The sequence below is a fragment of the Bombina bombina genome, chromosome 3 (genome assembly GCF_027579735.1).
Source record: "Bombina bombina isolate aBomBom1 chromosome 3, aBomBom1.pri, whole genome shotgun sequence".
Classification (NCBI taxonomy): Eukaryota; Metazoa; Chordata; class Amphibia; order Anura; family Bombinatoridae; genus Bombina; species Bombina bombina.
In genome coordinates, this window is record NC_069501.1 from 176,963,630 (window position 1) to 176,987,259 (window position 23,630).

Below are 23,630 nucleotides of genomic sequence, written 5' to 3' on the forward strand. Positions count from 1 at the left end.
TCTCTTATATTTTAACCCACAATTACTTTTTATTCGAAGGAAAATATTACAATCAAATCCAAGGGACAGCGATGGGGACCAATATGGCCCCATCTTACGCTAATATATACATGGGGCATTTTGAAAATTCTATGATTTGGGGGAAACATAGGTTCAATTCTAATATATACAAATACTACAGATTTATAGATGATATTATTATGATCTGGAAGGGGTCAAGGGAAGAAGCAGAAGAGTTCATTAAATATATTAACAACAACCAATATAATCTTGAGTTTACTAGTAAAATTTCATCTATTGAAATAGAATTTTTAGATCTGGTTTTGTATATTGATGGTTCCAATAAAATATCAGTGAGGAATTTTAGGAAAGCCACCGATAAAAATGGTTTCCTACATGCTACTAGTGGTCATTTACCCCGTTGGAAGGAAAATATCCCAAGTGGGCAATTTAGGCGCATACGGAGGAACTGTACAGACATCAATAATTATATGCAGGAGGCTGAGATAATGAGCAATAAATTTCTACAAAAAGGTTATGAAAAATCAAGAATAGAGGAAGCTAAACAAAGAGGGTTAGAATATGATAGAAGTAAACTGCTAGAAGACAAAGGAAATAAAGTATCAAGTGTAAGAAAGAGGAAAAACAATACTACTTTTATAACAACATATAGTGAAGGAGTACAGGGTGTTAGATCTATTTTAAATAAACATTGGAAAATTTTATTAGCGGATCCAATATTAGCAGGAGAATTAGAAGAGAGACCCGATGTAGTGTACAGGAAGAATAGGGACATTAAGAGTCTAATTGCTCCATCCAAACTGAAAGCTACCAGACCTAAAAATGAGGGAACCTTGTCTAATTGGTTAGCACTTAAACCAGGAACATATAAGTGTAGGAAAATAGACTGTTGTCTATGCCCTATTATAGATGAAACATCAGAGAGTACTTGGAATTGGGATAGAACTAATGAATTTAAAATTAAAGATAGAACTACATGTCATTCAACATATGTAGTATACCAAATTACATGCATTTGTGGATTAATTTATATAGGGCGTACTAAACGTAAAATAAAAAGGAGAGTCTATGAACATTTGAACAATATAAAAAATGGTTTGGAAGGCCATAGTGTTTCCCATCATTGTAAATTAAAACATCAGTGTAGTAGTGTAGGAATTACATTCAAAGTGTTAGAACATGTTACTAGTGAGTATCAGGGCAATCGCCTATTAAAACTTAGAAAAGCTGAAACCAAGTGGATTCACCAATTAGGAAGTTTAAGCCCTAGAGGATTAAATATAGAAATTGATCTTCAAGCTTTTATGGTATAGTATAATACATGTCTGTCCCACAAAGTAGGTAAAGAGCAGTATAGTGTTAAATCTATAGCAATCACTAGTTTTTTAATATATCTTTTAATATTCTAAAAATTCTAAATAAAAGGAAATAGGAATGAATTTATCATATTTTATATGAGTTAATTTAATCGTATTTTAATATTTAGAATGGTTTGTTTTTTTAGAGAGTTTTTTAAATATCATAATGTAGTTTAATTAATATTAATCAAATTGCATCTTTGTAAATGTGTTTGTTAAATTATTATTTTTTGATAGTTATGAATTGATTTATAATTCTATTATTCTGTAAAGTGATTTTAAGCATTTATTGGAGTAAGTTGATTGTAGGCATTAAGAGTGTTAATGTGGAATTGATCTAATGTTATATAACACAGAGCGAGTCTTACAAACAGTTTTTTATAAATTATAAATGATTCATCATAGTAACATATATGTTTTAGGATAGGTTACAGTTTTACATCTGCAGAGCACTTATACTGATGTAATGTCAGACCCACCGCAGCTAATTCGGATACATTGTATTTGTGAGTAATATGACACCAACCAATGAGAGCAAAACCCGGTAAATTTAAAGCTCACAACAACAGCTGTTCAACATGCAAAGCCCGTTGAGAAAGTTCACCCGAGAGTGAATGAAACGCGTTCGGGAGAAAGAGTTGAACAAACCTTGCTCATTGACAGGACAATCGTGCCTCAGCCAATCGGAATTCAAGGGATGCCATCTTGGGTGACGTCATTTGAAGGAACCTTAATTCTTCAGTTGGACTTCGTTTGAAGAGGATGCTCCCCGTCGGATGTCTTGAAGATGGAGCCGCTCCTCGCCGGATGGATGATGATAGAAGATGCCGCCTGGATGAAGACTTTCTGCCCATCTGGAGGACCTCTTCTTCCCGGCTTCGATGAAGACTTCTGCCCGTCTGGAGGACCACTTCTGCCGGCTTCGTTGAGGACTTCGGCCCGGTTGGGTGAAGACTTCTCAAGGTAGGGTGATCTTCAAGGGGTTAGTGTTAGGTTTTATTAAGGGGGTATTGGGTGGGTTTTAGAGTAGGGTTGGGTGTGTGGGTGGTGGGTTTTAATGTTGGGGGGTATTGTACTTTTTTTTACAGGTAAAAGAGCTGATTACTTTGGGGCAATGCCCCGCAAAAGGCCCTTTTAAGGGTTATTTGTAATTTAGTATAGGGTAGGGCTTTTTATTATTTTGGGGGGCTTTTTATTTTATTATGGGGATTAGATTAGGTGTAATTAGTTTAAATTTTTTTTAATTATTTTATTATTTTCTGTAATTTAGTGTTTGTTTTTTCTCGTACTTTAGATAATTTTTTTTAAATTGTATTTAATTGTATTTAGTTTAGGTAATTAATTTAATTATAGTGTAGTGTTAGGTGTAATTGTAACTTAGGTTAGGATTTATTTTACAGGTAAATTTGAATTTATTTTAACTATGTAGCTATTAAATAGTTAATAACTATTTAATAACTATTGTACCTAGTTAAAATAAATACAAAGTTGCCTGTAAAATAAAAATAAACTCTAAGCTAGATACAATGTAACTATTAGTTATATTATAGCTATCTTAGGGTTTATTTTATAGGTAAGTATTTAGTTTTAAATATGAATAATTCAGTGAATTGTAGTAATTTTATTTAGATTTATTTAAATTATATTTAAGTTAGGGGGTGTTAGGGTTAGACTTAGATTTAGGGGTTAATACATTTAATATAGTTGCAGCGACGTTGGGGGGGGCGGCAGATTAGGGGTTAATAAATTTAGGTAGGTGTCGGCGATGGTAGGGATGGCAGATTAGGGGTTAATAAAATGTAACTAGTGTTTGCGATGCGGGAGGGCGGCGGTTTAGGGGTTAATATATTTTTTATAGTGGCGGCGATGTCCGATTCGGCAGATTAGGGGTTAATTATTTTTTTTTAGTGTTTGCGATGTGGGGGGGGGGGGGCTCGGTTTAGGGGTTAATAGGTAGTTTATGGGTGTTAGTGTACTTTTTAGCACTTTAGTTAAGAGTTTTATACTACGGCATTAACCCATAAAACTCTTAACTACTGACTTTTAAATGCAGTATCAGTCTTGACAGGAGAGGCTGTACCGCTCACTTTTTGGAAGACTCGTAATACCGGCGCTATCAAAGTCCCATTGAAAATATAGGATACGCAATTGACGTAAGTGGATTTGCGGTATTTTCAAGTCTTACCAAAAAAGTGAGCGGTACACCTGTCATTTCAAGACTCGTAATACCAGCAGATCTCTCACAGATTGCTACGGGAAGACTCACAATTTAGCCCTTCAACACTTCTAATTACTGAATAGGACTTAAAAGAATCATTTTAATTGTGCACGTTGTTTTGATATTATAATAATAATATTGTAATCATCTATTGCAGAAACACAATGATAATGGGTCTTTAAACTATAATCTGCTTGGATATCAGTTCTGTCAATGGTTATCCTTAGTTGAAGAAAAAGCAATGCACATGGTGAGCCAATCACACAAGGCTTCTATGTGCAGCAACCAATCAGCAGCTACTGAGCATAACTAGATATGCTTTTCAGCAAAGAATATCAAAAGAATAAAACAAATTAGATAATAGAAGTAAATTAGAAAGATGTTTAAAATTGCATTCTCTTTCTAGATCATGAAAGAAAAAATGTGGGTTTCATGTCCCTAAATTATTCCTATTTAAAACTAAATACTTACCTATAAAATAAACCCTAAAATAGCTGCAATATAACTAATAGTTACATTGTAGCTAGCTTAGGGTTTATTTTTATTTTACAGGTAACTTAGTATTTATTTTAACTAGGTACAATAGTTATTAAATAGTTATTAACTATTTAATAGCTACCTAGTTAAAATAAATTCAAATTTATCTGTAAAATAAATCCTAACCTAAGTTACAATTACACTTAACACTACACTATAATTAAATTAATTACCTAAACTAAATACAATTAAATACAATTTAAAAAAATTATCTAAAGTATGAAAACCCCCCCACTAAATTACAGAAAATAATAAAATAATTACAAGTTTTTTAAACTAATTACACCTAATCTAATCCCCCTAATAAAATAAAAAAGCCCCCCAAAATAATAAAAAGCCCTACCCTATACTAAATTACAAATAGCCCTTAAAAGGGCCTTTTGCGGGGCATTGCCCCAAGTAATCAGCTCGTTTACCTGTAAAAAAAAGTACAATACCATCCGTAACATTAAAACCCACCACCCACACACCTAACCCTACTCTTAAACCCACCCAATACCCCCTTAATAAAACCTAACACTAACCCCTTGAAGATCACCCTACCTTAAGAAGTCTTCACCCAACCGGGCCGAAGTCCTCAACAAAGCCGGCAGAAGTGGTCCTCCAGATGGGCAGAAGTCTTCATCGAAGCCAGGAAGAAGAGGTCCTCCAGGCGGCATCTTCTATCTTTATCCATCCGGCGTGGAGCGGCTCCATCTTCAAGAAATCCGTCGCGGAGCATCCTCTTCAAACAAAGTCTAACTGAAGATTGGATCAGCCAATAGGATTGAACTTCAATCCTATTGGCTGATTGTATCAGCCAATAGGATTTTTTCTACCTTAATTCCGATTGGCTGATAGAATTCTATCAGCCAATCGGAATTCAAGGGATGCCATCTTGGGTGACGTCATTTGAAGGAACCTTAATTCTTCAGTTGGACTTCGTTTGAAGAGGATGCTCCCCGTCGGATGTCTTGAAGATGGAGCCGCTCCTCGCCGGATGGATGATGATAGAAGATGCCGCCTGGATGAAGACTTTCTGCCCGTCTGGAGGACCTCTTCTTCCCGGCTTCGATGAAGACTTCTGCCCGTCTGGAGGACCACTTCTGCCGGCTTCGTTGAGGACTTCGGCCCGGTTGGGTGAAGACTTCTCAAGGTAGGGTGATCTTCAAGGGGTTAGTGTTAGGTTTTATTAAGGGGGTATTGGGTGGGTTTTAGAGTAGGGTTGGGTGTGTGGATGGTGGGTTTTAATGTTGGGGGGTATTGTACTTTTTTTTACAGGTAAAAGAGCTGATTACTTTGGGGCAATGCCCCGCAAAAGGCCCTTTTAAGGGTTATTTGTAATTTAGTATAGGGTAGGGCTTTTTATTATTTTGGGGGGCTTTTTATTTTATTATGGGGATTAGATTAGGTGTAATTAGTTTAAATTTTTTTTAATTATTTTATTATTTTCTGTAATTTAGTGTTTGTTTTTTCTCGTACTTTAGATAATTTTTTTAAAATTGTATTTAATTGTATTTAGTTTAGGTAATTAATTTAATTATAGTGTAGTGTTAGGTGTAATTGTAACTTAGGTTAGGATTTATTTTACAGGTAAATTTGAATTTATTTTAACTATGTAGCTATTAAATAGTTAATAACTATTTAATAACTATTGTACCTAGTTAAAATAAATACAAAGTTGCCTGTAAAATAAAAATAAACTCTAAGCTAGATACAATGTAACTATTAGTTATATTATAGCTATCTTAGGGTTTATTTTATAGGTAAGTATTTAGTTTTAAATATGAATAATTCAGTGAATTGTAGTAATTTTATTTAGATTTATTTAAATTATATTTAAGTTAGGGGGTGTTAGGGTTAGACTTAGATTTAGGGGTTAATACATTTAATATAGTTGCAGCGACGTTGGGGGGGGCGGCAGATTAGGGGTTAATAAATTTAGGTAGGTGTCGGCGATGGTAGGGATGGCAGATTAGGGGTTAATAAAATGTAACTAGTGTTTGCGATGCGGGAGGGCGGCGGTTTAGGGGTTAATATATTTTTTATAGTGGCGGCGATGTCCGATTCGGCAGATTAGGGGTTAATTTTTTTTTTTAGTGTTTGCGATGTGGGGGGGGGGCTCGGTTTAGGGGTTAATAGGTAGTTTATGGGTGTTAGTGTACTTTTTAGCACTTTAGTTAAGAGTTTTATACTACGGCATTAACCCATAAAACTCTTAACTACTGACTTTTAAATGCAGTATCAGTCTTGACAGGAGAGGCTGTACCGCTCACTTTTTGGAAGACTCGTAATACCGGCGCTATCAAAGTCCCATTGAAAATATAGGATACGCAATTGACGTAAGTGGATTTGCGGTATTTTCAAGTCTTACCAAAAAAGTGAGCGGTACACCTGTCATTTCAAGACTCGTAATACCAGCAGATCTCTCACAGATTGCTACGGGAAGACTCACAATTTAGCCCTTCAACACTTCTAATTACTGAATAGGACTTAAAAGAATCATTTTAATTGTGCACGTTGTTTTGATATTATAATAATAATATTGTAATCATCTATTGCAGAAACACAATGATAATGGGTCTTTAAACTATAATCTGCTTGGATATCAGTTCTGTCAATGGTTCTTTCAGCTTTTGAACTCTCAAAACTCATCATCTGGAGAGAAAAGAGATGACTGGGGACCACAACATTTCTGGGAGAACAGTGTTTTTAAAATTCAGAACAAAACAAATGGACATATTGAAGAGTACAATGATCCTATTGTGATAAGCATGCGTCTACTGGCTCTTGTAAAAGAAGAGAAGGTGTTGTTTCACCCTCAGCTTGATCCCAGTGGGTTAAAATGTGCTATGAACTCCCATGAGATGGTAGTTGTCACAGTTGCTGGCACAGTTCAGAAGAACAATGACTGCTTGGGTATATTTGAGCAAATATTTGGTCTTATCAGGTGTCCACTGAGCAACAAATGGAAGATCCAATTTTGTAACCTCAATATCCTCGGGTCTGGAACCTCTGTACAGCATCAACCTTCTATTAAATATCAGACAGAAGAACTAAAAATGTTCTTTAATTGAAACATACCCTTAACCAAAATGCACTATTAACGGTTTGACATTAATGAGCGCTTTCTGAATGTAGTGCTGTAAAAATTTACTGTAGCCAAATCGATTAAAACATGAAAATGTTTCATAATTTAATTACCAGGTTTTGTGTAGACTTGTGCGCAGCGAAAAAAATTGTTTCGGTTTGTTTCGGATCGATTCGGATGTTTTCGAATTTCGTTTTCGGATCGATTCAAATGCATTTGTTTCAGATTTGTTCGGATTCAAATAAATTCAGATGTATTTGGATGTATTCGGTTCGGATTCTATTTGTAAATTCGGAAGTTCGGTATGTGTTAGATGGGATGTGTTGTGTAATAGACTAGTATTATGTACTGTAATATTAGGTGCAACCCATAGCAGAGTGATATAATCTAATATACAGTACAATACTAGTGTAATTGTGATTAGTCCATGGCCATCCGAATGTTACGAATAAATCCAAACTAATTCGGATTTATTTGTTAGATTCGGTGCTACGGTAATTCGGAAATTCGAATCGATCCGAATCTCAAAATTTTACAAATTCGTCCGAATTTAAATTCGGAACGAAACGAAACGCACATGTCTAGTTTTGTGTATGATCTGCATTCTGATCAAATGCTTTTATTATACATAACATTTTCTCCTAAATAGCTATCATTTAATGATTTGATTACATAACTTAGAGGTTCTTGTGTATAAAAATAGGAAGCAATGTAAATGTACAATGTCAAGCAGCTTCAAAACAAATAAGATATTAAGCTTTATAACCAGGGTATATATACAAGGGAAGAAAGGATTTTGAGCATCTCTTATCTTCTAGCAAAGAGACATTTCAGAAGTGATATGACTAATATATATATATATATATATATATATATATATATATATATATATATATATATATATAAAACACATAGAAAGTCTGCCACTCATGTCCATGCATTGGAGGCACACCATTGAAAAAGGAAAAAAGAAAAAGTTAGTTACAGCATTTGGTCAAATAGCATTTGGTCAAGGTCTCTTCCTCCATGGCTCCCTAACCTAAAGCCACAGATGCTAGCTTTCAACCAAACATATAAAAAAGGGGAAACAATCAAATTTAATTTTCCTAGACATACATAAGGCCAAGACATGGAAATGAACTGTATACCACCACCCTGATATTGTTCCATATGCTCTTGGCTATAATATTAGTTAACACAGTGGCCAACAGACCATTCCTTTGAAAGAGTGGCCTCACCTCTTTAAAAAGAGGGATCACTTGCCTTGTGGCAGTGCATATTATAGGGTGCAAGGGTACCATTTATAGCTTAAGGGACTGTAGATGGCAACAAGTATACAGGTGATTGCCGTTTCTATGACAATCGCCTGCTATTTAAAGGGACATGAGACCACTTATTTGATTATGGGCAATGTCCTCTTTCATGTGAGGGGTATTGTGAGTGTGTGTGTTGTAGGCTGTCTTTTAGAGATAGGGGGAGTTGCAGCCATTGTCCCCCATACTGTAAATACATTAGGTAGGTGATTAGCATAAAAATAGCAATCACCTACTAATGACACGAGTATGAGGCTCCATACTGGAAAGAGGGGTTCACTTCTTTTAAACTGGGGTCTTGTACCCCTTTGTGTTTTATGGGGGGAATGGGGTCACTAAATTGCCCCCTCCCCCTCCTCAAACACAGCTGAGCTATCTACTTGGAGCGGGTCATCATGAATTCCATCTTTCATACCCATCTAATTAAAACAAGTGGGGAGATAGGAGGTCTATAGTGTCTTGCCTCACCCAAAACTAGAAATCTCTTACATTTTAGTGGGGCAGCTGACCACTATTTTAATGGTGATCAGCTGCATCCTCAGCTGCATCCTAGAGAGGAGTATGAACTTTCAAATGAGGTATCATTTGTCCCTCTAGCCAAACTAGGATGAGGATAGGGGCTACATTAGTACTCCCCTCTCCCTCAAGTTATATAGCATTTTAAATGCTGTTGCAGGTACTCACCATTTTACAGCTGTCACATCCAACTTACTGGGGCATGTGAGTAGAGTTGTCATATTGACGCTTTAAGGGAGGACACATGAAAAATACATATGTTAGGTTCTTATAATGCAACATTATTCTATCACTTTATACAGGCCCTCACATGTGTATTTTTCTTAAGAGCCCTTCCCTAAAGCAACAATAAGGCAACACTACATGTGGCTCCCTCATTAGAAACATAGATTGATGGCCCAAAAGAGCCATAGGCCCAGGAAGTCTGCCCGATATTTCTTAAAAGTATAAATTTATCAAGTTCATAGGATAGCCTAATGCTTATCCCAGGCATTCTTAAAGTCCCCCATAGTGTTTGTCATTACTACCTCTTGTACCTCTTGTTTGTCATTCCTACCCTTTCTGTAAAGAAGTGCCTCCTCAAATTACTCCTGAATATACTACCCTTTAGCTTGAGATCATGACCCATTATTCTTGGATTTTCCTTTTTATGTAAAATACTCACAGCCTCAGTTTTACTAAGCCCTTCACTATATTTGAAAGTTGCTAAGATATCACCTCTTTCCCTTCTCTCCTCTAAGTTATACATATTTAGGTCTTTGAGCCTCTCCTGGTACGTTATGTTTTTTAGACCATGTACCATTTTGGTAGCCTTCCTTTGCACAGATTCAAGTTTGTTTATTTCCTTCTGAAGATATGGCCTCCACAACTGCACACAATACTCACACAACTGCACACAATACTCAAGGTAAGGCCTAACTAATGATCTGTAAAGTGGCATAAGAAACTTACTATTTCTGCTGCAAATACCTCTACCAATACATCCAAACATTTCCCAAATCCTGTTCTTCATTTGTAACAGTCAGTAAAGTGTCATTAAGTCTGTAATTAATGTATGGGTTTTTCTTCCCTAAATGCATAATTTTACACTTTGCTGTGTTAAACATTAGATCTCAGTCATTTGTCCAATCCTCCAATTGTTGTATATCACTTCTCATTTTGTCTACCGCACCGGAACATCTACTCTATTACAAACTTTGGTATCATTTGCAAACAGACATACTTCTCCCTGTAGCCCTTTACTGATATCTCTGATAAAACAGGCCTCAGAACCAGACCCCTATAATCACCACTTGGGAAACCTCCACTTTTTCAAATGAGGAGTCACTTGTTCCTCTAGCTCAAACAGGATGGGAGATAGGGGCTCCATTAGAGCCCCACTTCCCCCTGGTTAAACAGCATTTTAAATGTTGATGCAGGTGAGTGTTTTTACAGTGACCACCTGAAATTTACAGGGGCATGTGACCCCTCATTTGAAAGGGCAGACTTGGGCAGAAAGGGTTCACTTGTCCTAGTAATGGGGTCTGTATGCTGACATACAGGCTTCCAAAGCCCTCTTCCCCAATCCCCTAGCTAACTGTCTTACAGTGCCTGCTTTGGCAGGTAGCCCTGCTCATTGTGATGTCACCATGGGCACGGGTGGTGACATCACAGGTCCTACAGGACTAAAACAGCAATGAGGAAAGAAACTACAGTCTCCTTTCCACTTTTGAAGTGCGGCAGTCTGTAGGCTCCAGATCAGAAGGGAGACTCACTTGGATGATGAGCCTGTGTTGGTAATCCGCACTGCATAAGAGATGTGCATGGCAAGGATGCTTCGTCATGCTCATCTAAGAGGTTAATATATTTTTGACTAAAACATTATCCATAGTTAGGATGGCTAGCATGGACCAAGTAGCAATATTTTGTAACTTTAAGTTCACTTGACAGAATACCTGTAAAACAAATAATGAAACAATTGACATTTATTGGGATATTGGTGGCATAGCAAATTTGACAATGTGTAACAATTTTTGTGCATTAATAAATAGATAGAACCTTTGAAATCATCATTAGGAATATTATTAAGAAGATGACTGTTCTTTGGTAGCCAAAAGACTTCATACAGGTCACACTTATAAAAAGAGAAATTTACCAGTGTGCTAACATTTATAAATGTAAATTAAATTAAATCTTTATGGATTCTTTGTACTTTAATCAAGCTAGGGCACAGGGTACGCTTACCAACGGGGAATGTGCATGAGGGGCCAAACTCAGATTTAAAGGGACATTAAACTGCAAAAAGAAAATGCAATAATATGTTAAAGCATTTTATTTTTTTGCTTGCATATAACAATCGTGTCAATCACAATATATAGGTGATTTGCTCCCAAAATGTCTTTTTGCCTGAATTGGTTGTCGAGTTTCTCAGGTGATCACAATGCAAAATCGTTTTGTTAGTTGCGAATCCTTTTCCACAAAATGCTCCCAAAAAGGTCTTTATGTGTGTTAAACAGACATTAAACACAAAGTGGAAGCTGCCTGATAATGCACCTTCAAATCTGAGAAGAATTTTGCAATTAATAATACAGCTTTATTTTGTTTCCATGTTTTTCTTCTTTCCCTGTCCCCTAGAACAAATAACCTTGCTAACCAATCACAAACTAATACACAGTTATAGCATGAACTCTGCACATGTACAGTAAAAGAAAGAAAGAAACTGGGATAGACTGCCCTCTTCCCTTAAGGTGGTTTAGCACTGATTAAGCTTAGTTGCTCAGTAATAATTTATTTAACAGATATTTAAACAGACATATATTCCTTTGTAATCTTTATATAATAGCTAAATATTTATTTATTTATACACAATAATATACACACTTAAACTACCTAATATTCCCACTGCTATTACATAGAATGCTTTTCCTATCATGATTGTTGCTGCAAAACTTATAATTCACCTTAAATGCACGAATGACTACTGATAAGGTTTCACACATGATAACAAAAGTAAACTGGAAACTAAAATTGTATGCTGTGTCTGAGCCACAAAAGTTTTATATCCCCTTAATTGCAACCAACCCAGTCAACTAATCCTAACAGCAACCACCAGACCTCCAACCAATTTCTGACTTACATGTGTAGTGGGAGTATGTAACCCCTATATAAGGGTTTTTTCAGTCACTTCAAAAAGTTGTCATTAAAAGGTTGAGCCACCAAAGGGTTAATAAAAAATATAAGGAGCTTTATGAAAGTATTGTCCTATATTTATGCATATATATACTTTGTATGTTACGGGTAAAGTCAGAAATCTGGGTAACCCTATGATTACCCTGGTAAACCTGACATTACCTGAGCGGCTGTGGGTAAAGTCTTATGTAATATAATTTCCCCATCTATAGTAATGTCAGGTTTACCCGGGTAATGCTAGGATTACCCAATTTCTTACTTTACCTGCAACATATATATAATTCAAATTTTACCATGTTGTGTTGGAGGCACGTTAGCTTCTTTGGGAGGAAGGGAAGAAGCAATGTTGTTTTATTTTACTTAAAGGGACATGAAACCCTAAATGATTCAGATTTGTTGAAGCAGTAGCAATGCAAGGCATATATGTGCAGTCACCAGTCACTAGCTCCTAGGTTTACCTAGGTAGATGCCAAGAGAACAATACAAATTAGATAATAGAAGTTAGTTGTTGCAATGGGGGAGATTTATGAAGCTGTGTGATGCAGCTTTAGAGAGCTTCGGTGCTGTTGATGGCCGCTGCTTCTTAACCTACAGGAAGGTTTTTTTCTCACCCATATTCCAACAAATCCAGTGAAAGCTCAAGCATTTCTAAAATCTGTCTCAGATCTGGAAAATACAGGAGTAATTGTTCCAGTTCCTTCACAGGAACTGGGGATGGAATTTTATTCAAATCTCTTCATTGTACTAAAGAAGAAACATTCTTTCAGACCAATCCTTGATCAGAAAACTCTAAACAAATTTGTAAGAATTCCAACTTTCAAGATGGAAACTATAAAAACTATTCTGCTTTTTCTTCAACAACTTTATGTCCACAACAGATATACAGGATGCTTACCTTCACATCCCTATTCACCCAGAACATTACCAGTTCCTGAGGTTCTCTTTTCTGGAAAATGTATTATCAGTTTGTTGCTCTTTCATTTGGTCTAGCTACAAGAATATTTACCAAGGTTCTCAGTTCCCTTTCATCTGTAAACAGAGCTCAGGGTATTGTGGTATTTCCTTACATGGACGATATATTGGTACTAGCTCAGTCTTTTCATTTAGCAGAATCTCACACTAAAAACTGCTGTTGTTTCTTCAACAACATGGTTGGAGCATCAATTTACTAAAGAGTTCCTTGATTTCTCAGACAAAGGTAACCTTTTTAGGTTTCCATATAGATTCAGTGTCCATGGGGTATATTTATCAATGTGCGAGCGGATATGATACAAAGTAGCTTATCATGTCTGCTGCGCATCGCTGCACATCGATAAACGCAGACAGCATATGCTGTCGGCATTTATCATTGCACCAGCAGTTCTTGTGAACTGCTGGTGCAATGCCGCCCCCTGCAGATTCAGGGTGCTTCTTTTGCTTGTCCTACCTGGTGTGTGATTACCCCAGATGCAAGTCTTTAAGGTTGGGGAGCTGCCTGGGGGTCTCTAACAGCACAATGGGTTTGGAATACTCGGGAGGCGAGGTCACCAATCAATATTTTGGAACTCTGTGCTCTCTTCAGGACCCTTCAGGCTTGGCCTCTATTGAAAAGGGGGAACTAACAGTTCCTTAGCCATGATAGAGGATTCTTGAATCTTTTCTTGGGCAGAATCCAATTCCTGTCTCATTACTGCGATTCATGTCCCGGGGTAGACAACTAGGAGGCAGATTACCTCAGTCACCAGTCCCTACATCCAGGATAGTGATCTCTTCACCAAGATGTGTTCTATCTGATAGAAATAGATCTGATGGTCTCTCATTTGAACAACAAACTTCCCAGGTACCATGCGAGGTCCAAGGATCCTTGGGCAGAGTTGTTGGATGCTCTAGTAGTTCCCTGGTTTTACCAGCCTACTTATATATTTCCCCCTCTGGTCCTGCTTTCCAGAGGGATTTCTAAAATTAAGATGGAATAGTATTTTGTAATCCTGATAGCCCCAGTGTGGCCTCACAGGGTTTGGTATGCGGGTGTGGTCCAAATGTCCAGTTGTCCGCCGTGGCCTCTTCCTCTAAGGCTAGACCTTCTATCTCAAGGCCCCTTTTTCAATCCAGATCTAAAATCTCTGAACTTAATAGCTTGGAAATTGAACGCTTAGTTCTCAGTCATAGAGGATTCTCTAGCTCTGTTATTTACACTATGATTCAGGCCCACAAGACTGTCTCAAGAAAGATCTATAACAAAGTTTGGAAACCTTACATTTCATGGTATGCTGCCCATGATTATTCTTGGCATTCTTTTAGAATTCCTAGGATTCTTCAATTCCTACAGAACGGTTTAGATAAGATAAAGGTTTATCTGCCAGGTCTTTGAAAGGCCAAATCTCTGCCCATTCTGTATTGTTTCATAGGAAAATTGCTAATCTTCCTGATGTTCATTGTTTTGTTTAGACTTTAATCTGGATTAAACCAGTTATTAGGTATTTTTCTCTGGTTCTAAGAAAGGCCAGAAGGCCTCTGCTATTTCTTTAGCCTCTTAGTTGAAACTTTTGATTCACAAAGCTTATTTGATGGCGGTTCAGCCTCCGTCTCAGAGAATTACAGCTCATTCTTCCAGATCAGTTGCCACATCTTGGGCTTTCAAGAATGAGACTTTAGTTGATCAAATTTGCAAAGCCACCACTTGGTCTTCTCTGCATACCTTTACTTAATTTTACAATTTTTATGTTTTTGCCTCATCAAAAGCACATCTTTTTTCCTACTCCTCATTATGGCTTTTACTTCTTAAACACATCACCACTTGGCTATTTGTGAAATTAGGGTATGTGTAAAGTGGTGGTGGTGGTGGGGGGGGTTATAGGCTTTTGAGGTTTGGGAAACTTTGCCTGCTCTTGGTAGGAATGTATATCCCATACGTAACAGCTCGTGGACTCTCACCACCATTAAAGAACTTAATTTATCAGGTAGGGTTAAAGTTCCAAAAGAGCTTCTACACAAACAAAAATCAGATGATCCAAACTTTTTCACTTTTAAATTTGACTGCAATCTGAATTATTTTGATACCAAAAATGACACGCTGGGAGCAAATATTGACTGGCAAGTAAACAAACCAAAGCTGGTAGAATATAGCTGTTCTGCTGTAAAAAGAAAGGGAAACCTTTGTAATAGCAGAACTAGCAATCACAGCACATCTGTTGCTTAGCAGTGAGACAAAAGGCTGCAATTTGGAGCCTCAGCAGGTTTCACTAATTACAGTTTTGATCAGCTGTATCAAATTTGTTTTAAGCCCAGAACCTAACAATGAAAGAAGTTTATACATAAAAATAAACCCTTTGATGGGATCTTGTTTTCTTTCCTTACTTAAAGGGACAGTGTACACTAATTTTCATATAACTGTATGTAATGGACACTACTATAAAGACAAATATGCACAGATACCGATCTAAAAATCCAGTATAAAACATTTTAAAAACTTACTTAGAAGCTCCCAGTTTAGCACTGTTGATGAGGGTAGGCTGGGACACCAAGTGAAAGGGGCTGGGGAAGCAGGAAGAGCAGACACTCCCCCCTTCCCTTGTTATGAAAAGACAGATGACATAAGCAAGGGCAGAAGAAATTCTTAGACTTCTCTACACCTGACACTTTGGGTCTTGGTTAGGAGTCTGAAAATCAGCAAAATGTTGTTATAAAATAAGCAAAACTATAGATTGTTACAAAAACACTCCCAGATGGGCTCAGTGGCGTGACTAGGTTTGGTGTTACCCGGTGCGGTAACCCATGGTGTCACCCCCCCCCCCCATAATGTCTCCCTTTCTCCACTTGGGTCGGCTGGTTCTACATAGGAACTCAGGGGCAGCATGAACTAATGGTAGTGGAGGGCCCTCTAGTGGGCCTGTAACAAAATTAAGGGTTTACCAACTTGAAGTCTGGAGTAATGCTAAATGTGTCGTTACAATGTTGCAAAGGGGAAGGAGGTGTCTGTTTTCTTACCTTTATAGGGTCCTGCAACAGTGAGATCAGCCTCTTTCGGTTTCCAGACTTCAAGGAGAAGGTTTCTGAAGTTGTCTGAAGGTTCTTGAAGTAAAACATGGAGAGATCCAGGAGAAAATCTGTGCCTCCCAAGCGTTACAGGGAGGTGGTGGAGATGGCTGCAAGGAAGAAAGGACCTGCAAGGAACAGACAGGAGCCGGAGTCAGAAGATGTGGTACCCCCCACACCCCAAAAATCCCCACCTGCTAGGAGTTTTAATAAAGGAAAGGGCAAGGCAGGGGGTAGCTCACGGCCTAAAGGTGCCGGAGGGAAGGCCCAGACCAGTGGGGTAAATAGGGTAGCCCCCAATCAAGGCCCGCAGGCAAGCGGGGAGGTGTCAGCGGTAGGGGGAACAGAGGGTGGCCAGGGGAATTTGTCTGGTCCGGTTGCCCCAGCGGATGCTGGGGCCGGCCTGGCCGGGCAGTTTGCGGCCTTGCCGCCGGCGGCCTTGGCGGCAGTTTTGGCCTTGGCCCAGTCCTTTGTCGGGGGGTTGCCCCATGGGGACCAGGGCCTTGGCGTGGCTGTCGCTGGGGCCGGCGGTGGTACAGGAGCAGGCCCACAGCACAGCCACATGGCAGAGTGCGCAGCGGAGTCTGGCCCTCCGGTTGGCGGTTCCCGCGAGATCTCCTCCGAGAGTTCTGAGGAGGAGGAGGATCGCGGTCGCCATTTGGAGGGAGGACGCGGAAGAGTGAGGAGTGCCTCGCGTGACCGGAGCCCCGAAGGTAACTTGGGGGGACTCCGGTTAGCGAGCGGGGTATCAGGAGGACAGGCAGGGAGCAGCGGGGCCCACTTACCTGGCATGGGGATGGCTGGGGGTCCGGATGCTGGTAGGAGAGCATGTGGCGCAGTTGGGTCCCACGTGGGTATGCATGTTGATGGCGCGCATGCGCGCATTGCGGTTGACCGCGGTCCTCAGAGGGGCTCATCTGGTGTGTCAGGCGGAGCGGTGTGTTCAGTTGGGAGGCCTGCAGTGCGGCCTAGCACGAGTGATCAGGTTGTGGCTACGGATAGAGGCAGTGTCGGGCAGAGACCCGTGGTTGTGGTGAATGAGAGGGGTGCATCGGTACGGAGTACAGGTATAGGGGACACATTGGGACAAGATTGCATGAGGGGTGGCATGAACCTGAGGTACGCAGGTGTGGATGCAATATCAGAGGCCGAAGGGCCTGAGGGGCCATATGGTAGATTGGAGACTGGACGGAGATATGAACCACACATGGGGTGGGGACATGCGGGGATAACGCATGCCTATGAGGGAGTTCCTCAGTTTAGGGCTGGGGGATTTGTGAGACCGTGTGAGGCGACAAATGATACGCAGTATGAGAGGGCGCAGATGCATAGAGGGGGCCAGTCTCATGGTGGTGTGAATGAGGATATGATCAGGAGAGCTGTGGAGGCAGCGTTGCATGCGAGAGATGCTGCGAGGCCCCTGCCTGGGTTTAGTGGTCACGCCCGGGAGGGGGCGGCGCAGGAGGTGATTATCAGGGATGCTGTGGCTAATGTTCTGGGTATGTCAGCTGGGGGGAGACAGGGGCAGGGGAGAGAGGGTGTTTCAACTGTTGTCCCTCTCACAGACCGGAGTACCCCCCAAGTTGTTTTGTCTCAACAGGTTCCATCAAGCACAGCAGAGATGGCAGCGAGCACGAGCAGCGCCATGGCAGTGGCAGGTACTAGTGGCATCCAGAGCGCTGCAAGTCCAGCGACTCCTTCGCCAGCAGGGATACCAGGCGAGGGTGAGTGCCACGCACCAGACATCGTACACACTGACACGGGGTCTTCCACAAGTGGGTCAGGATCCGATAGCGGGGAGGATCTTGGGTTAGTGGGGAAGGGTCAGCGCAGGATGTTTAGGTGGATAAAGAAGATGGCGTCTGCTAGAGCGAAGGACAAGGCGGGCGCTACGTCCCAGACACTTGAGCTACAGGGAACGCGAGCTTTAGGGGGCGCTGTTACGCCAGTGGGACCAGTGCCTCGCAAAGTGGCTGCACAGGGTGACACTTACCCGTGTTTGGTCCACTCGCTATACGGCCATTTGAAAGCGAAGGTCGTTAAAAAGATTCAAGAGGGAAAATACGTTAACGTATTCGAGCTCTCTCTGGATGCGTTTAGAGCCAAAGAAAGGGCGGCTGATGGCTCGGGCTCAAAGAAAGTACGTAGGCCGGAGACGTACGAGGAATGGCTTAAATGCTTCCGTGTACTGGCTGCGTGCTATGTCGACAGGTGGCCGTTGCAGGGGCATAACCTGTTTAAGTACCAGGATACCATAGAGGATATCCGTGCGAGATTCAAGGAAGGCGCATGGCGTGAATACGACATGGCCTTTAGGAGAAAGATGGTAGGTAACCCTCTGCTGCATTTTGGAACACAGGATATGCACTTGTGGTCCAAATTAGGATTGGAAGGCAGTTCTCCCTCCCCAGTGGCGTCACGTCAAGCACCGCAGCGCCTAGGGGCGCGGCTGGGCAGGAAAGGGAGGGAGTGCTGGAAATACCAGGATAAGCAGTGTGACAGGGGGAGCAGCTGCTCCTTTCGTCACATCTGCAAGTTCTGTGCAGGGCCTCACCCAGGCGCCGATTGTGGAAAACGAAAGGACCAGGGACAGCCCAGAATTACGCCTAAGGCGGGAGTTGCAGTCAAGGGCACCAACTCCGCTTAGGTTGCGGGCCATGCTGATATGGCTGGCGAACTACCCCGACACAGGGGCAGCTGAGCTGCTGAGGTCGGGGTTGGAAGGGGGTTTCCGGATACCGGTCATGGGTCGTGTTGAGGGTTCTTCAGTGCACAGGAACTTGAAAACGGCCTATGAATTCCCGCACGTGGTTAGGGAAAAGTTGGCAAAGGAGGTGGCGCTGGGCAGGGTATCGGGGCCATTCTCCACATGCCCGATGGCGGATCTGGTGATCTCCCCATTAGGTGTGGTACCCAAGAAAGAGGAAGGGAAGTTCAGGTTGATACATCACCTTTCTTTCCCTAAAGGGGCGTCAGTCAACGACGCTATTGACCCAGAGCTGAGTTCAGTGCACTATCAATCGTTCGATCGTGCGCTGGACGTGGTCAGGGCATGCGGTCCGGGGGCATTGCTGGCGAAGCTAGACATTGAGTCGGCTTTCCGCCTGCTGCCACTGCACCCTTCGGCTTTCAGACTAATGGGCATGAAGTTCGAAGGGGAATATTATGTGGACAGGTGTTTGCCGATGGGCTGCTCATTGTCCTGTTCCTTGTTTGAGTGTTTTAGTTCTTTCCTGCATTGGGTAGTGTACAAGGCGTCAAGTGGGGGAACGGTGGCCCACTACTTGGACGATTTCTTGTTGGTAGGGAGAGCTGGTTCCACGGAGTGTGAACAGCTCATGGAGGTTATGCAGGATATGATGTCGCGTTTTGGAGTGCCGCTCGCGGACGACAAAACGCAGGGGCCGTGTACATGCCTCACATTTCTAGGTATCGAAATAGATACAGTGCAGGCGGAATGTAGGCTGCCCATGGACAAGGTTGTCCGTATGCTTGGAGCGGTCCGAAGGATTAAGGGGTCTAGCAAGGTTGCGATAAAAGAGGTGCAGGCGCTGCTGGGCCTCCTGAATTTTGCGGGTAGGGTCATCCCGATGGGAAGAGCCTTTAACCGTCGATTGGAGGGACTTTTGAAGGGCCCTACCGGTCTAGCAAAATGGACGAGCATTACTGCGGATGTGAGGGAGGACCTGGAAATATGGGAAAAATTCCTAATGAATTTCAATGGTGTGTGCCTATGGAGGGCTAGGAAAGTACCCAACAAGGCAATAAACTTGTACACGGACGCAGCGGGGGGTTTCGGGTACGGAGCGTACCTGGACGGAGAATGGAGCGCGGCTCCATGGCCGAGGGGCTGGATAGATGCAGGTTTCACCAAAAACTTGACGCTGTTGGAGCTATTCCCGATAGTGGTTGCTGTGGAGATTTGGGGGGATAGACTGGCTAATAAATCGGTGGTGTTCTGGACGGACAACATGAGTGTGGTGTACGCCATTAACAGGCTGTCCGCGTCATCGCCAGCGGTTGTGTGTTGCTTGCGTCACTTGGTGTTGCGATGCTTGCAGTTCAATATACATTTTACCGCCAAACACGTCCCGGGAGTGCAGAACATTATTGCAGATGCACTCTCTCGATTTAAATGGGAGCAGTTTAGGGCAGCGGCACCCATGGCGGCAGAGGAGGGGTTAACATGCCCATCTTCTCTTTGGCAGCTGGTGAAGGTTGGATGAGCATCCTAGCTTTGGTGAAGGCATCCTTGGCGCCAAGGACATGGTCAACATATAAGAGTCACTGGGACTGCTGGGAGGCGTTCTGTCAACGCGGAGGTGTACAGGTACAAAGGGCTTCTAGGGTGCTGGTGTTGGAATGGTTGGCTTTACTACGGAAAGAAGGGGTCAGTAAGGCCGGCGCGAGTAGTAGGCTATCGGCTCTGGCCTTCTTTAACAAGGCGCTTGGCTTTGAGGACCACTCCGGAACCTTCCTAGTAAGGAAGGTGTTGAAGGGGTGGGGCAGGTTGGCCCCCCGTCAGAAAGATCGGAGAGAGCCCATTACACGGGAGAGATTGAAGGCGTTAGCGAATGGTGTGGCAAAGGTTTGCACATCCAAGTACGAGCAGCTTCTTTTCCGTACGGCATTTGCTTTGGCGTTTGCGGGAGCCCTCAGGGTGGGGGAGCTTGTGGCGTCTGCAAAGGAGAAAGGTCGAGGAGGAGTGCAGTTGGAGCACGTCCGTTTGACGGACGAGGGGCTCCTGTTGTTCATACCCAGGTCCAAGACGGACCAGGAGGGGCTGGGGGCATGGCTGCCCCTGGAACGTCAAGAGTTTGAGGATTGCTGCCCAGTGGCATGCTTGGAGCAATACCTGAAGGTGAGGCCGGCGGGAGGGCAACTGCTCCTGATACATGAGGACGGTTCGGCCCTCTCGGTTTTTCAATTCCGCCAGGTATTGGCGAAGACGGCAAAGGAGGCCGGGTTGGATCCGGGCAGGATCGCCCCGCACTCGTTTAGAATAGGCGCGGCGACCAGCGCAGCGCAAAAGGGAGTTACGGTGGCGGAGATTAAGCGCTTGGGTAGATGGAAGTCGTCCCAGTACAAGACTTATATTAGACCTGATAAAGGACACTGCTAGAGCACAGACATGTGGGCGGGTCCATACTTCCAAAGGGGGGTTTTTTGTTGGGGGGGACCCAGGTTGTGCAAGGGCGGTTTTTTCATGGTGGTGTTCTCTGTTTTATCAGGTGTTGTGAATGCGAAAGCACCTCCGGTTCGTGTATGGATGGTAGGCCATTCATACATCCACTGGGCTCATCTCAGGGCGTTACGATCGCCGGAAGGTCAGCAACTTGGATTCCCAACGTCCAAGGCAAGCTTTCGGTGGTTAGGGCGCAGGGGACTGTCGTGGGCTGATTTGCCTGCACTTTTACAGGAGGCACACAAAAGGTGGGGGCGGCCTAATGTTTTAGTGCTGCACCTCGGGGGAAATGACTTGGGGGCAATGCCCGCGCTGGATTTGATCAGAAGAATGACAGCGGATGTGCAATGGATGCACACTTGGTTGCAGGGTGTGACTTTGGGGTGGTCAAATGTAGTTGCTCGACTGCAATGGCGGCACATTGTCACACAGAGGGCTGCATATAATGTGCGCAAAAAGGTGAATAGGGAGATGGGAAGAGCGGTCACGGGCATTGGGGGTTTCGTGGTCAGGCACGAAAGCATAACGGCCGACAAAAGGGACCTATTTAGGCCTGATGGAGTCCACCTTACGGACGTAGGGTTGGATATGTTTCTAAGGGACATCAGGGGAGCCTTGTTGGGGATTATTCATTAAAGTATGGGTTAAATTGTTGTATCTGCAATCTGTTGAAATTGTTATGTTTTTTATGGTTATGATTAGTTAAAGTGTGGTTTATTACTGGGTTCCTGTTGGTTGGTTTGGCGGCAAGAGTTCGCCTGGCTCTTGTGGCGGGTGGTCAATGCCCTGGGGAGCGGGCACAAGGAGAGAAGAGTGACGGTCCGGGGAAAAGGGAGGGGTTATGCCTGCCAGGCGCCGGCCTGGGGGTCCTCTCCCTCGCAATTGGACCGAAGACCTCTGAACATCACAGCTCTCTCTGAGTGCCATGGGGCGTGACAGCCGGGTGTCACGCTGCAGGTATCGAAAGGGGCCTTGACCATCTGCTAATAGGGGCTAGGTTAGGGTGAGATGCCGCCAACGTTGAGGATTACGAACTTGTTGCCAAGTTTCGTTGATAGGTTGATCAAGTGCCTAAGGGTAATTGGAATGACTCTTAGGCACAAGTTAAAGCGTTTATTTAATAAACGTGAACCGTGACCGGTTCTTTCTCCCAAACAAATGGTGTTGTGTCTTATTTACTAGATGAGGGTATTAGTCAGTAAGAAGGACGGAATAGATGGTTTAAACCTTATGGTAGTGGAGGGCCCTCTAGTGGGCCTGTAACAAAATTAAGGGTTTACCAACTTGAAGTCTGGAGTAATGCTAAATGTGTCGTTACAATGTTGCAAAGGGGAAGGAGGTGTCTGTTTTCTTACCTTTATAGGGTCCTGCAACAGTGAGATCAGCCTCTTTCGGTTTCCAGACTTCAAGGAGAAGGTTTCCCCGCCCACCCGTCCCTGGAAGAAGAAATTGGCGGCTACGATGCGGCTGTTAGGGTGAGTTTGGCTCGGCAGGGGTGGGTTTAATTGAGCTAGCCTTCAGTAAGACCGAGCCTTTAATGTAGCTAGCCACCCCTGAAGTTGAGTTGTACGATTCGGCTGGCAGGGGGTGCCTTACTGGGCTGGTTGGATATGCCTCAGCAGGCGGGTGGTCAATGCCCTGGGGAGCGGGCACAAGGAGAGAAGAGTGACGGTCCGGGGAAAAGGGAGGGGTTATGCCTGCCAGGCGCCGGCCTGGGGGTCCTCTCCCTCGCAATTGGACCGAAGACCTCTGAACATCACAGCTCTCTCTGAGTGCCATGGGGCGTGACAGCCGGGTGTCACGCTGCAGGTATCGAAAGGGGCCTTGACCATCTGCTAATAGGGGCTAGGTTAGTGTGAGATGCCGCCAACGTTGAGGATTACGAACTTGTTGCCAAGTTTCGTTGATAGGTTGATCAAGTGCCTAAGGGTAATTGGAATGACTCTTAGGCACAAGTTAAAGCGTTTATTTAATAAACGTGAACCGTGACCGGTTCTTTCTCCCAAACAAATGGTGTTGTGTCTTATTTACTAGATGAGGGTATTAGTCAGTAAGAAGGACGGAATAGATGGTTTAAACCTTATAATCTGTATATGGTGCAGGACTGTATGTAACCTGTGCGGTGTGTGTATATAAGTATAATATGGTGCAGGGCTGTATGTAACACGTGTATGTATTAGTATGTATAGCGTGATGTATTTAGGTTGTGTGCTGCCCTAGGCCCTCTAAA

At 42.6% G+C, this 23,630-nt stretch overlaps 1 protein-coding gene across 1 annotated transcript; it reads left to right on the forward strand.

Moving 5' to 3' along the window:
* Positions 1-200: 200 nt before the first annotated feature.
* Positions 201-7,190, forward strand: LOC128652264 (uncharacterized protein C3orf38-like). Its single transcript, XM_053705202.1, has 2 exons — positions 201-629; positions 6,678-7,190. The coding sequence occupies exons 1-2, from the start codon at positions 201-203 to the stop codon at positions 7,188-7,190; spliced, it is 942 nt and encodes a 313-aa protein (XP_053561177.1).
* Positions 7,191-23,630: the final 16,440 nt, after the last annotated feature.